This window comes from Lampetra planeri, chromosome 3 (assembly GCF_965212315.1).
Source record: "Lampetra planeri chromosome 3, kcLamPlan1.2.h2, whole genome shotgun sequence".
Lineage (NCBI taxonomy): Eukaryota > Metazoa > Chordata > Hyperoartia > Petromyzontiformes > Petromyzontidae > Lampetra > Lampetra planeri.
The window spans coordinates 18,300,448-18,313,341 of NC_136109.1; the positions used below are offsets into that span (position 1 = coordinate 18,300,448).

Sequence of the window (12,894 nt, forward strand, 5' to 3'; positions counted from 1 at the left end):
CATGTGTGATATATTATAATTATTCACGCATATTCCTTCTTCCTTTTCAGATGACATTGAAAAATGGAGAGAAAGTTTGACGACGAGACGAACGAGTGCTTAAGAAGGAAGGTATAATCTTGAAAATAATAATTCCTGAATTAGTTTCTAAAAAGAATGCATGCACGCGTTAATGTTAATTGAAGTGCAGTTTTTAAGATTAGTTAAATAAATGAAATAACCCTTTGATTCGTTACATAAATATAAGGCGCTTTATAAATCCAAAATAGCATAGAATAATGACCCTGTGTGTCCTGACTTTTGCGCCACCCTGTATACAGTAGATGGAGGAAATGTCCACCACAAGTCGCTATGTTTGGACATTCAAGCCATGAAAAAAGTGGAAGTTGTTACAATGCACATCTTCATGAAAACAGAAATATTTCAACAGCACCCTTCCATCGCATCGGCTGCTCTAGTCAAATTTGGCTGTGCCAATGCAAAAAACACGCTACCAAGCTAAAACAATGTACAGTAAAGACGTAAGTTTCATACATGCAGCTTATCCACGTATTAACTGCTTTTTACTAGTAGGAACCCACTGGTTCCACCAGCCCACAGGGGATTATTGTGTCCGTCCGTCGTGAAGGGAGGGGCTGGGTGGGGAGGGAGGGGCTGGGTGGGGAGGGGCTGGGTGAGGAGGGTGGGGCTGGGTGGGGAGGGTGGGGAGGGGCTGGGTGGGGAGGGTGGGGCTGGGTGGGGAGGGGCTGGTCACCCCGTGGTGCCCTTATAAAACTCAACGTTTAACCTACTCACGCCGGCTTGTGCCCGCCCTCACAGTCGGGCATATTTGCGGAATACACCACGCCGCCGTTGACCCTGGCCATTGACCGAGCAACCCAACGTTCCTACCAGCTCCCTCCGCAGGAATGTGTTGTGTTCAGTTTGTTGTCCTTCCCCCGCATCTCCGATTAGCACGGTTGGCTACGTACGGTGCGAAAGAAGCTCAACATACATGCAATTAATAATTTTTAGACCTTTTTTTTATTTTCACTGAAAGGAAAGGTAGATATTGATGATGTTTGGTCAACCTTTTCCAGAAAATACTGGGGGTTTCGAGAGTAGTAACATGTAATGTTACGTATACCAGCAAGGATGTGTGTGTATAGGGTAAGGTGATGTCACGTAATGAGTTCTCAACCTTTAAAACTTTTGAATGCATTCCAGAAGATGATATGAAAGTCTTTAAGGGCCGTAAGGAATGTAATGAGTTTTCCTAACTGTGAATAGGCATGCTCGGGGTCTAACACTTGACCACATGTGTAGGTTGAATTAACCCTGTCATAGATATTCGAACTGGATTTTGATGTTGTATCCACGAAAATGAATCGGTAATTCAACAGACAATAAAACGCAGGTTGGAAACAAATAGATTTAACGACACTCGTGGATGTGTCGCATTGCGTGTACAATCATGCTCGTTCAGCCTTTTCCACACCACCAGCTTCAATAGTAACCGAACGTGTGGCCATGTTGGTGATTAAATAATAATAGTCATACTAATTTAACACGTTCCTTCGGAGTGGGCAGGTAGGAACTTGGTTGGACAGCGCATTCGTGCGATCCGTGTCACGCGGCGCGTCACGTGGTGCTGAGCCCGCCCGAAGCGCTCTATGAAATACAAATCGAGGGCGTGGCTATGCACGACAGACAGACAAATACTCCCTGGTGGGCAGTGTGGAACTGTTGTTCCTACCTGTATAAAGCGTCCTTAAACAATCGTTCTCAGGGCGATTAGCCCCAACTTCAAACAGTTGAGAAAATGTGGTCATCCCACCAGACAGCAGTGGTCTGGACATGTACATGTAATGCTACACACCTTTGCGTGGTGTAACATGTAATGGAAATCGGTGAGGCATCAGTAGTTTTGAGAGTACACCAGGAATGCTACCCGTGCATCGTCCGTATGGACAGCGCGACATTTCAGATGAGTCTCCTCAGTTTTCTTAGGTTTTTTCGGTAAAGTCACGTAGGTAAAAAAAAAAAATCACGACGTTTCGGAGGCAACACAAGCTTCCGTCTTCAGGTGGAACCGTCACAGCACGATAGCTGTATCAAGTGCTCACTTGATACAGCTGAAGACGGAAGCTTGTGTTGCCTCCGAAACGTCGTGATTTTTTTTACCTACGTGACTTTACCGAAAAAAACCTAAGAATATGAATCCTTGCAGTCACGAAAGCTTCAAATCTAGTCTCCTCAGCACGGCAATGCCTCTTCTTGACTCTTTAAATGACTTGAGTGGTTTGACACCGTTGCCCCAAAACTATTGCTCGTCGATGTATTATGATCTTCAAAGTACAGTACAACACTTTTTTGCGTGGTATATGTTGTCCATAATTTGCTACATTTCAAAGGTGACTGACCCGAAGCTACAGGCAACGGTAAATGTTACGAACATTCTGGGTAAGATTGTGACAATTTGGTGGATGACATGACTAAATATTCTCAGGATCGTCGAATTAGTAGCGCAGAATTTTGAATTTCTCCTGCAACACGGTTTGTTTTCGATTTGATGAGATAATTGTTTCGTTGCTGTTACTTTAACCCACTGTCATTCTTTCGTCAGTTTGTTGACCCGGGTCACTCTTGCGAGTGAGTGGATCCCTGGTCTCTCGAAGTCGTACAAGCTAAAGCAAAATCATCTTGTGCGGAGTCCACGGCTGGTTCCGACATCACCGACGTGGCCAGGAATCGAGCTCTCGTCACCGACGCTGGCAGCACGGCGTGCCAACCGCTGCGCCACCGCTCACCAAGCGTGAATATGCTGACAAATTTCTGTTCTGTGCAAGAAAAAATTAAAAGGGGATTTAAAAGAGGAACTATAATTTATCGAACTGCAGCACGTCCCATATCTACTACTGGCGTATGGATCACGTGCCATAAAACACGGACGCTGTCCTCAAAAAGGCATTGTCGACACACGCGCTTTAGCCTCTGTTCAACGCCGCTGACGAATATACGATTACAATTCTTTAAACCATGAAGCTAACGTCACCAAGTTCGTTCGTGTCGCGTAAGTACAATATTTACACGTTGTATTTTGGGGAAATGAATATGGTGTTAACCGTGTTTTGTCATTCGTTTTACAATTTAAGAGAGGCTGTTTGTCAAGAGTGTACATGTTGTAGCAGCACGTGTCGTATGGGTGTATGTAAAGAACATCTGCAAATGTGTGTGCATGCATTGCTATGTTTGTGAATATGTACGGGCTATATATGTGGGGACTGGGTGGCAACGTTGTAATGCTTGTACTTCACAGCGTAAAGGGCCTCGGCTAAATTCCTGGCTCGGAATTGTTTTTTTCTGTATGGACGTTGTATGTTCTCTCCCCCTGTTCTGCATGAATTTCATCCGGGCTTTTCGGTTTCCTCCAATAGAAAAATACAATATAACTGGTGTTGGCTAAACATTCCAATGCAGGACTTTTATGAGAACAAAAATATCCTTATCATAAGTGTGTCATCGTCATCATCATGAGCCATGGCTTATCCACTGCTGGATGAAGGACTCCCCAATTCATCGCCATCTCTCAGTCATCTGATGTCACTTTAAGAGACCTCCATGAAAGTGAATGTCAGTCACTTTAAGAGACTTCTATGAAAGTGAATGTCAGTCACTTTAAGAGACTTCTATGAAAGTGAATGTCAGTCACTTTAAGAGACTTCCATGAAAGTGAATGTCAGTCACTTTTAAGAGACGTCCATGAAAGTGAATGTCAGTCACTTTTAAGAGACTTCTATGAAAGTGAATGTCAGTCACTTTTAAGAGACTTCTATGAAAGTGAATGTCAGTCACTTTTAAGAGACTTCTATGAAAGTGAATGTCAGTCACTTTTAAGAGACTTCTATGAAAGTGAATGTCAGTCACTTTAAGAGACTTTCATGAAAGTGAATGTCAGTCACTTTAAGAGACGTCCATGAAAGTGAATGTCAGTCACTTTTAAGAGACTTCTATGAAAGTGAATGTCAGTCACTTTAAGAGACTTCTATGAAAGTGAATGTCAGTCACTTTAAGAGACTTCTATGAAAGTGAATGTCAGTCACTTTAAGAGACTTGTATGAAAGTGAATTCACTTCAAGAAGAGTTATTTTTAAAACACAATATGTGTGGACCTTTCATGGTTAACAAGAGAAGCAAACAATTTTGCTTAAACGAAGAAACTCTTAACCACCTGCAAACACGTACGTATACATACACACATGTACACGTGCATGCACATGTGCAGCACGCGCATACACACGTGAACACATCCATGCACACATAAAGCACACACATACATACACGAACACATCCATGCACACATGCGCAGCACGCGCATGCACACGTGCACATAACAACAACTGCCATTGGCCACTAAGTGGCAGTTGTGTCACCACAGCGCCTTTGCTTGGCGAGGTGCAATTCGAGGCCACATAAAGTGTCAAACGCTCGCTGGCAGGTGGTCACAGGGAAAATCATGGTGTTTTGGGTTAACTGAGATGATTGGCAGATGTGCGACCTATTGTGGCAATACATGTACACGTACACACATAATACAGATCATACACAGAGCCATAAAAACGAGAAATACACATAAGCTAGGAGCAAGACAGGGAAAGTCAGATGCACAGAAATACAGCGACAAAGAGACACGGAGAGACATAGAAATACACGGGAATATGGTGACAGAGAAAGAACAGTGACGCAGAAATATACAGAAATAGCGGGACGCAAGACACACGGAGAGAAACAGACAAAGACGCAGATATTACAATCTTTGAGCCAGAGGCGGAATCCTAACAGTGGTTTTCTTTGAGCTTTTTATATCTCGGGTATACTGGTAGGAACCTCCTGATTACACCAGCCCACAGGGGATTATTGTGTCCGTCGTGCAGGGAGGGGCTGGGTGGGTAGGGAGGGGGTGGGGAGGGGCTGGGTGGGGAGGATGGGGCTGGGTGGGGAGGGAGGGGGTGCGGAGGGGCTGGGTGGGGAGGATGGGGCTGGGTGGGGAGGGGCTGGGTCGGGAGGGGCTGGGTGGGGAGGGTGGGGCTGGGTGGGGGGTGGGAGGGGTGGGGCTGGGTGGGGAGTGGCTGGTCACCCCGTGGTGCCCTTATACAACTCAACGTTTAACCTACTCACGCCGGCTTGTGCCCGCCCTCACAGTCGGACATATTTGCGGAATACACCACGCCGCCGTTGACCCTGGCCATTGACCGAGCAACCCAAAGTTCCTACCAGCTCCTTCCGCAGGAATGTGTTAAAATATGTATGATAGCAAGTTAGCTTTTTTAAAATAAGCTTCTTTCCAAAGAAAACCCTCTGCGGGTTGTTTTGTTCCTCAGTGCCATTTCTAACTGGAAAATATATTTTAAAGACAAAGAGTAAAATACATCATGGTACCTCTTTTGTCGGTATCAAAATATGATAATAGGTTTTCCTCTTTTTTCTGGCAACAAAACAGGTGTTCAGATGTTAAAACATCAAACTGAAACCTTTTACAAGGAATCACGTCTGCATTAATCACAATACTTGTGGTCAGAATGCAAACAATAAACATACTCTGATAATATATGCATTGTCCTTTAAACTGAATGGTCCACACCAGAGACAGCTTTCTTTTGAGCCTAGTCTCAAACGGTGTCAGACCAGAGGACGCCAATAGTAAAATACAATTTTAAAAATTATGTTCTCAACACCTTTAAAATACTTTTTTAAAATAGATATTCGAAATAGGTTCCTATCTAAAATATCTATCAACGTAAAAATAATTTGATAAACTGTACATAAGTTAAACATGTTGCACACTGGCCTTCACTGAAACGCTGGACGTCCATATGCATGTCAGCTACTTCTCTTCCCACCTCGTCACTTCCCTCTCGCCTCCATTACATTATTTATTTATCGCCTGAATTTGCCACCAAGCCAGAAAGCTAGCTTTATCATTTGCAGAATGCGACGTTTTCCACAGACCATCGCTTAGCTTGCTTAATTTGGAGGACAGCCCTCAACAATGTGCATCACCGTCTGTCTTGCAGGACAAGTTGCAGTTTTTGGGTTGACCGAGATGACTGGCAGATTCACCCCGTCGTCGCTTTAAGATGTTCTCTGTTCATATTTTGTTTGTTGCGGTTGCACCCGACTCAAGAGCCGCATGGCTCACAGGGCTCTACATAATCAATGGAACTTGAAACTTGTGCTCCCACTGTGGCAACTTGCTATTTTAACCAAAAACGCCATCTGGCTCGTTGTTGTAGGCGTCCCTCTTCCACTTATCCGTTGTAATCTCGAAGTGGACCTAGCCTGGCACTGTCCCAGTAGCATTCTTTACAAGCCTCCTCCACAGAGACCGATCTTGATATCGCTGGTACCAGTCATTTGCAAGTCCAATGAGCTCAAAATCCTCCCGTACCAAATCAGCCGATACCCCTAGCCCATGATACGCCCGCTTAGCCCCCCCCCGCCACTCCAGCAAAACAAGCACAACACTCACACACATCACCACATATACACACACTCAACAGTTTCACACTCTGCATGTCATGTGTGTGAAGCACGAGACACGCTGCTCACACCACCGACAGCACGGCAGCTGCAGGGCACCGCACTCCGTGTGCAGTGTCACCCCCTGGGGGCTCGGGGGCGAGAGCGCCTGGAGTGGCGCAGGGGTGACAGGGGGCCATGGCACTCCGGATGAACCTGGAGGACCTCGTGACCGGAGGCACCAGCCCGGGGCCCCCCAAAGAGGGGGCTGGGGGACCATGGGACCAGGACCAGGTCCCTCTTGAAGGTTCGAGAAGGGAGGCATGGCTAGGGGCGGAGGAAGCCCCGGGTCTGACTATATAAGCCGGACCCCTGAACGGGTCCGGCTGCTGTTGTTAACCTGAAGTCATGAAGCCGTCATCCTGAAGAGAAGCCCCAAGACAAGACCGGACCCGAGTCGGGGTCCAGTCTTGACAGCCTCCACCAGTTGTGTTGGGGCCTCGTCAGCCCGGAGGGACAACCTCCCTAGGTTACCTGGTGGAAGGGGCAGATACTCCTTTGTGCAGGGGTGGGGAACGTCCGGCCCGTGGGCCGTTTCAGGTCCGCAAAATCATTTGGTCTGGCCCTGCCAAGGCAACAGCAGGCGGGACTCGAAATTCAATAAATCTAGGAGCAAACCTGGAAATGCAGTTGCGAGTAGCAACATCATCAATACCAGCTAACATCAGACGCCTCACCACAGAGAAGCAGTTCCAGTCATCACATTAGGGGTGTGAGTTAATTAAATGTTTGACCAAATATAACAGGCTAATTTGTAAGTTGATAATTTAGTATGGCCCGCGAATGATGTTATAAATATACAAATGGCCCTTGGCAGAAAAAAGGTTCCCCACCCTTGTGTTAGGGTGTTGATGTTATTATAATAAACGTGTTGCCTCCAGGAGAAGTCTCTCGCCCATTTGTACCCACTACACATGTATGTATATATTCACAGTAGGTATTGTATGTTAAATTTATTTCGCACCGCACGTAGCCAACCGTGCTAATGTGAGGTGTGGGGGAAAGACAACAAACTGAACACAAAAAGCAGATCTCAAGAAATGATTTTTAAATCTAGGTGATTTAAAAATGCATAGCTCCAGTGACTTCCTAAGATTCAATGGAATAGCGTTTCAAACGGCCGCAGAATGCATATAATAGTGTTGCTGCTGGTCTTCTCTTCTCTCCACAGATCTATCTCCTCACCTCGCCTTTAGCATCACCATCATCATCACCACCACCATCGTCCCTTCTGCTTTCTCAGCTAAGTGCGACCCACTGAACATATCCTCCTCGTCGCCTCCCCCCGCCTCCTCCACCACCACATGTTTCGAAGCCACAGGATCCAACTGCCCTCTCGGCCCAAGTTTGAATTGGGACGTCCTCGTCTCCTTGACGTCGGCCTCGGCCAAGATTCTGAAGATCGACTGCAAACTGAAATCCGTGGAGGTTTCTGAGGGGCAGCCGTTCCCCATGCTGCCCAACCTCAATGAGCTCCGCCTGAACAACAACCAGCTGCAAAACCTCCCCACGGGGTTCATGGGCAACCATAAGAGCCTCAAGTAAGGGAAACTCCCACAGGCCAAAAACACCCACAGGTCAGGTCTGGGGGGGGGGGGCAGTAACATGGCCCCAGTGGGTAGCACGTTAAAACTATTGTTTTTATTTTACCGGGTAAGGCCTACTGAGCTATATAGCTCTTTTTCATAAGCGACCTGGCTATCGCAAATAATAGCCCAATGAAGCGGCTTATCGCGTGGAAATTTATAGCAGCCAAACACTCTAACCGCATATTGATTATAAATGTGGAGGGAACAGCCGGAGGAGTCGGAAAACAATCCACACGACTACAGGGAGAGAGACATTCAAACCCCAAATATACAGCAGCAGGTGTCAGGGTCAGGATCGAACCCACAGACTCCTGTATAGCAGGCGAGGTAGTTGACATCTCGCCACCATGGCGACCATACATTTGTCGGGGTGTCCAGAGTAGTGGGAGCAGAAGGGGCAATTTACCCTGGGCCCTTCACACAACAAAGTAGGGGAAACACACAATGGGCCCATTTATTGTTGTGAATAAATAATGGTAGCTAAGTACGGATTCTGCCGCTGGGCTTTCAGGAGTCCTTGGGCGGATCTTACACTTGTTGCATAGATTTACGGCTCGAACCCAGCAGCCGGCCTAGTTATTACTGCGGGTGTGTTGCTCATGAATATGCGCCGTTAGCTTCACAGCGGATGTTAAAGATTCCACGATGTGTCTGCAAAAAGAGTGGGCCGCATACGATAACTTACTCCCAACTTAATTGGGAAACCCCACATAAGCAGCATCTCCCCACACAGGCAGATGGAGTATGCCCATTTGCACCCTGGTGTTTGGTGCACCTCGTGCCACAAAGGGGTAGCTACCACAGGGGATCCCCCTGTCTATACTGTAGCAGAACATTAAAATGGTCTAAGTGAGGTAGGATTGATGTTAAGGCACTTTGAGTTAGTCGCCGAGGCATTTAAGTGCTCTCTAAATGCAAATCCGTAATAACGTCTCAACATTAAGCTGAGGGTGGTGGCAGCAGTGAGGTGCTGTGGTTAATCGCGTTATAAACTATTGGGCCAGGTCTCCCATCTTGAAGACGTGATCTTGAAGGAAGGTTATTTGACGATACACTTCATGCTGGCCAGTGCAGGTTGCTGAAGGAGGGGAGCACAGATGTGGCGGCACAGAAATACAGTCCGGCGGATTTGTTTCACTGCCCACCGCGATGCCCCACAGCCCTATGACAACACGATAATGCACGGTGAAAGTCTATCAAAGCACTATCCAGACTCATCCCTACTTGGCTTACTAGATCTGATGGGGAACGAGCGCATTCCGGGTGACATGGTCAGCGGCACGGTATTATCTGTAGGCGTTGTGCAGAGTCGCGGTTCACGATGGCCCCCCTTCCCTGTACGTCGTCTCACAGGGTACTTCACCTGGAAGACAACCATCTCACGATCCTGCCCATGGCTTTCCTCAAGGGGTGCGTCAGCATGGAGAAGCTACTGCTGCACAATAACATGCTGATGCACCTCCCCTCCTTCATCAAACTACCCCTCAAATCCCTCACCCTCCACAACAACTTGCTGGTCTGTGACTGCTCCCTCTACCTCATGCTCCGACACAAAACGACACTGCTTGTGCCCACCGATTATGCGCCGGAGTTCCCCAAATGCCACAGCCCTGTTCAACTAAAAGGCGAACCAGTCAAGAACGTGTCCATGGACATGGTTTGCCGGGATGTGGGCCCCTATTTCTCCAAGTTGTATGTCGTGGCAATGGCCGTCGGGGTTGCTCTGTTTTTGGTCATTTCCGCTGTAGCTATAGCAGGGATGTGGATGGCCAGAAAACACTCCTACAATCACCGTCGAGTTTCCAACAATGCTCCCATCAGTAATATCACTGTTGGAACGAGTTTCGCGACCAGCAATACGGTCAACAATGCTTACATCACCACCGCGGAATTGTCCTCCCCGTACGTCCCCGAAGATGTGTACGATAATGTGGGGGAGATGATAGAGGAAGACATGGAATCTGACAATTATATCGATGGTGATATTAATTATAACGACAAAGACGATTATGAAAATCTGTAGATGTGATGGCTTCAGTTCGGGGTGGATGACTAACTTGGTATATGCGATGGGGCAGTTTTTTCCCCCCTTCAAAATATCATGCAGAAAAAGATGTAATCTGGGTCTACTAAACAAAACTAAAATTGTGAATGTAACAAAGCACTCTGTCCATTATTCAATCATTTGTCAGAATTTGGCTACAATTTAATTCAGGCATGTTTAGCCCCTGCTATTGAGTCGATGGTGAGGTGGCTCTGCAGAACCGATAGCGCTATAAATCCATACATTTTCAAACCTAAGAAAGCAATATCATGCATGCAGAATCTCGATTGTATATATCTGTAAAATATTTACTGGTATGAACCAATCAAACCAAGTTGGGGGAGGCGGGGGGGAGTTTTGTAATTGTGTGTGGTCTGTAAACGTGCAACGTTTGGCAAACAGTGCTGCATGTGGTTGGAGCAACGTTGGAGCAACGTTGGACCTCTTGAGGCACAGCGGTGTTAGCCGCTGCGGGTTGTGGAGTGTGACGGATTTCTTTTTACACGCTTTCATTTAACTCACTCCGTCTGTTGTCGTATCCTTAAACAAATCTTCTAACTCAATTTTTACCCACTTCCCAATGTGCTATCGACTGCAAACTTGGTATAGGTATGTCATATTGATGACAATACTATATTCTATCATTGAAAATTAAAAATATTTTCTTAAACAATCTTTTTTACGGCTCTAATTGTCCACGCTCAACTCACGTTGCCTGTAAATCACCACGTGGTCCCTGACGTCACGGCAAGCCTCGGGCAGCCACGCCCAGGGGCGGGGGATGTGGAAGGAGGGGAGGGGCGATGGGGGAAGGGGGCAGGGGGAGGAGCAGCTCGGACAGTACATTTCATTAAAGCGTGGGTTTTTTAAAAGTATTTTAAAATATTTTTTTATTTTACACGCTTTCATTTAACTAACTCTGTCTGCTGTTGTCGTTGTATCCTCAAATTTTGTAACTAAATTGTAACCCACTTCCCAATGTGGTGTCGACTGCAAACTCGGTACACTTATGTCATACTGATGACAATACCATATTCTATCATTAAAAAATATATATTTCTAAACATTATTTTTTCCATGTTATGTTTCGGCATGGGTCTAATTGCCCACGGTCCCTTACGTTATGGCAAGCTTCGGGGCCACTTCTTGGAGTCGTGGAGTTCTGCCATTACTAGTACATTTCATAAAAGCATGTTTTTTTAAAAGTTTTTTTTAAAAATATCGCTTATTTTTCATTCCTGTTGCTCTGTGCCACCCCTCTTGTACCGTTCCCGTTCCGCGATAATGTGCGCTGACGCCACACTTTAGCGACGGCGATATTGGCGCATCAAATAAAGATTGATTGATTGCCGTGCGGCTTTTCACGATCAAATGTCAAATGTCACCGTACAAGTGTTTAATCCTGCTCCTGTTTGCTTCGTTATTTCGTAATGTTTATCCACCTCAAACAGTTACTTTACATGTACATAACGCTGCGTTTTCATTTGTACTACTATTTATATGTTTATTTGTTCTGCAAACTTGTACAGGGGCTTTTGTTTTGCTCATATTTATCCTTAATACAATGTTTGCAGCCCAATTGTGAAGTTCTTCATTCAGTCAACAATGACTGTAATTGATTTCCCTCGATTCATTCGTTTTTCTATGTTATCAGCTCCACTGAGATGACTCACACTTTTGACGTAGAACGCTTATGCCATTACTTTTCCAATTCAGTTTTCAACGAGTATCCTATTTTGCCGTGAATAGCCTGCGATCTCAGTACAGTGGTTATAATTCGTTGGATATTTTTGATAAATCCCACGAATGTTTTTTTTAACGCTTAAGTTTGAGAGAGCTTGGAAGGTGTGCCTCGGTTTGTCTTAGGGAATGACTCAAAAGCCCACTTTTTTTTAATAACTGGTAAAAGCCTATGCAGTAAGTAGTCGTGTACAAGCCGATAAACACAGTGCATGAATGTAAAATGAATGATTCCCACGTGCACAATTCAATGCGCGTCATCGTTGAGTGCAATAATTAATTTATGAACGTCTAAGAATACGTCTCTGTTCAGACAAAAATGGCAGAATCTTGCATTGTTAGGTACACATGAGTTTAAAATAAGTCTTAGGTTATAATCACATGCCTCGGGGTCCTAATTCTGGGGAAATAGCCACGTTAACGATAATTCTAATATTCTTGGTTCTTTCGGTAAAGTCAATAACACAATAACAATTGTTTTATATTTGTATAATTGTATTATTTCCCTTCTACGTGACTTTACCGAAAGAAACAAGAATATGAATCCCTGCAGTCACGAAAGCTTTAAATCAAAATAATTCTAATGTCCAGTCACGGGTGAGTGTCTTGGTCACGTAACCCGTGGAGCCGAGCTCGACGTCAGCGCCAGTTCTCGAGACAACGCTTGGACATTCCACATTCGCTTTATTTTGATTTACAATGTTTTTTTATTTTACATGAGTGTGATAATTTGGGGGTGCAACCCAGGCATTTTATATCTTAATAAACGTTGCGTGTGTTATGAAATGTCACTCTCTCCGTGCGTGTTGATGTTGGGGATTGTCCGAGTCTCAAGGCTTTACTTTCCATGAGGGTTAACACATTCCTCCTGCGGAGGGAGCTGGTAGGAACGTTTGGTTGCTCGGTCAATGGCCAGGGTCAACGGCGGCGTGGTGTATTCCGCAAATATGCCCGACTGTGAGG

General features: G+C 45.6%; 1 protein-coding gene across 1 annotated transcript; it reads left to right on the forward strand.

The window, feature by feature from the left end:
- Positions 1-2,797: 2,797 nt before the first annotated feature.
- On the forward strand, positions 2,798-10,292 carry LOC144739512 (uncharacterized). The gene is made up of 3 exons (XM_078622459.1): positions 2,798-3,052; positions 7,730-8,099; positions 9,501-10,292. The coding sequence occupies exons 1-3, from the start codon at positions 3,019-3,021 to the stop codon at positions 10,168-10,170; spliced, it is 1,074 nt and encodes a 357-aa protein (XP_078478585.1). The 5' UTR covers positions 2,798-3,018; the 3' UTR covers positions 10,171-10,292.
- The last annotated feature ends 2,602 nt before the right edge of the window (positions 10,293-12,894 follow it).

What these genes read in the sequence shown, in the direction of transcription:
- LOC144739512 (XM_078622459.1), top strand. Translation starts at nt 3,019, where the DNA reads ATGAAGCTAACGTCACCAAGTTCGTTCGTGTCGC. An exon ending in ACCAAGTTCGTTCGTGTCGC is followed by an intron (nt 3,053 to 7,729) that starts GTAAGTACAATA and finishes TTCTCTCCACAG; the next exon opens with ATCTATCTCCTCACCTCGCC. An exon ending in GGCAACCATAAGAGCCTCAA is followed by an intron (nt 8,100 to 9,500) that starts GTAAGGGAAACT and finishes GTCGTCTCACAG; the next exon opens with GGTACTTCACCTGGAAGACA.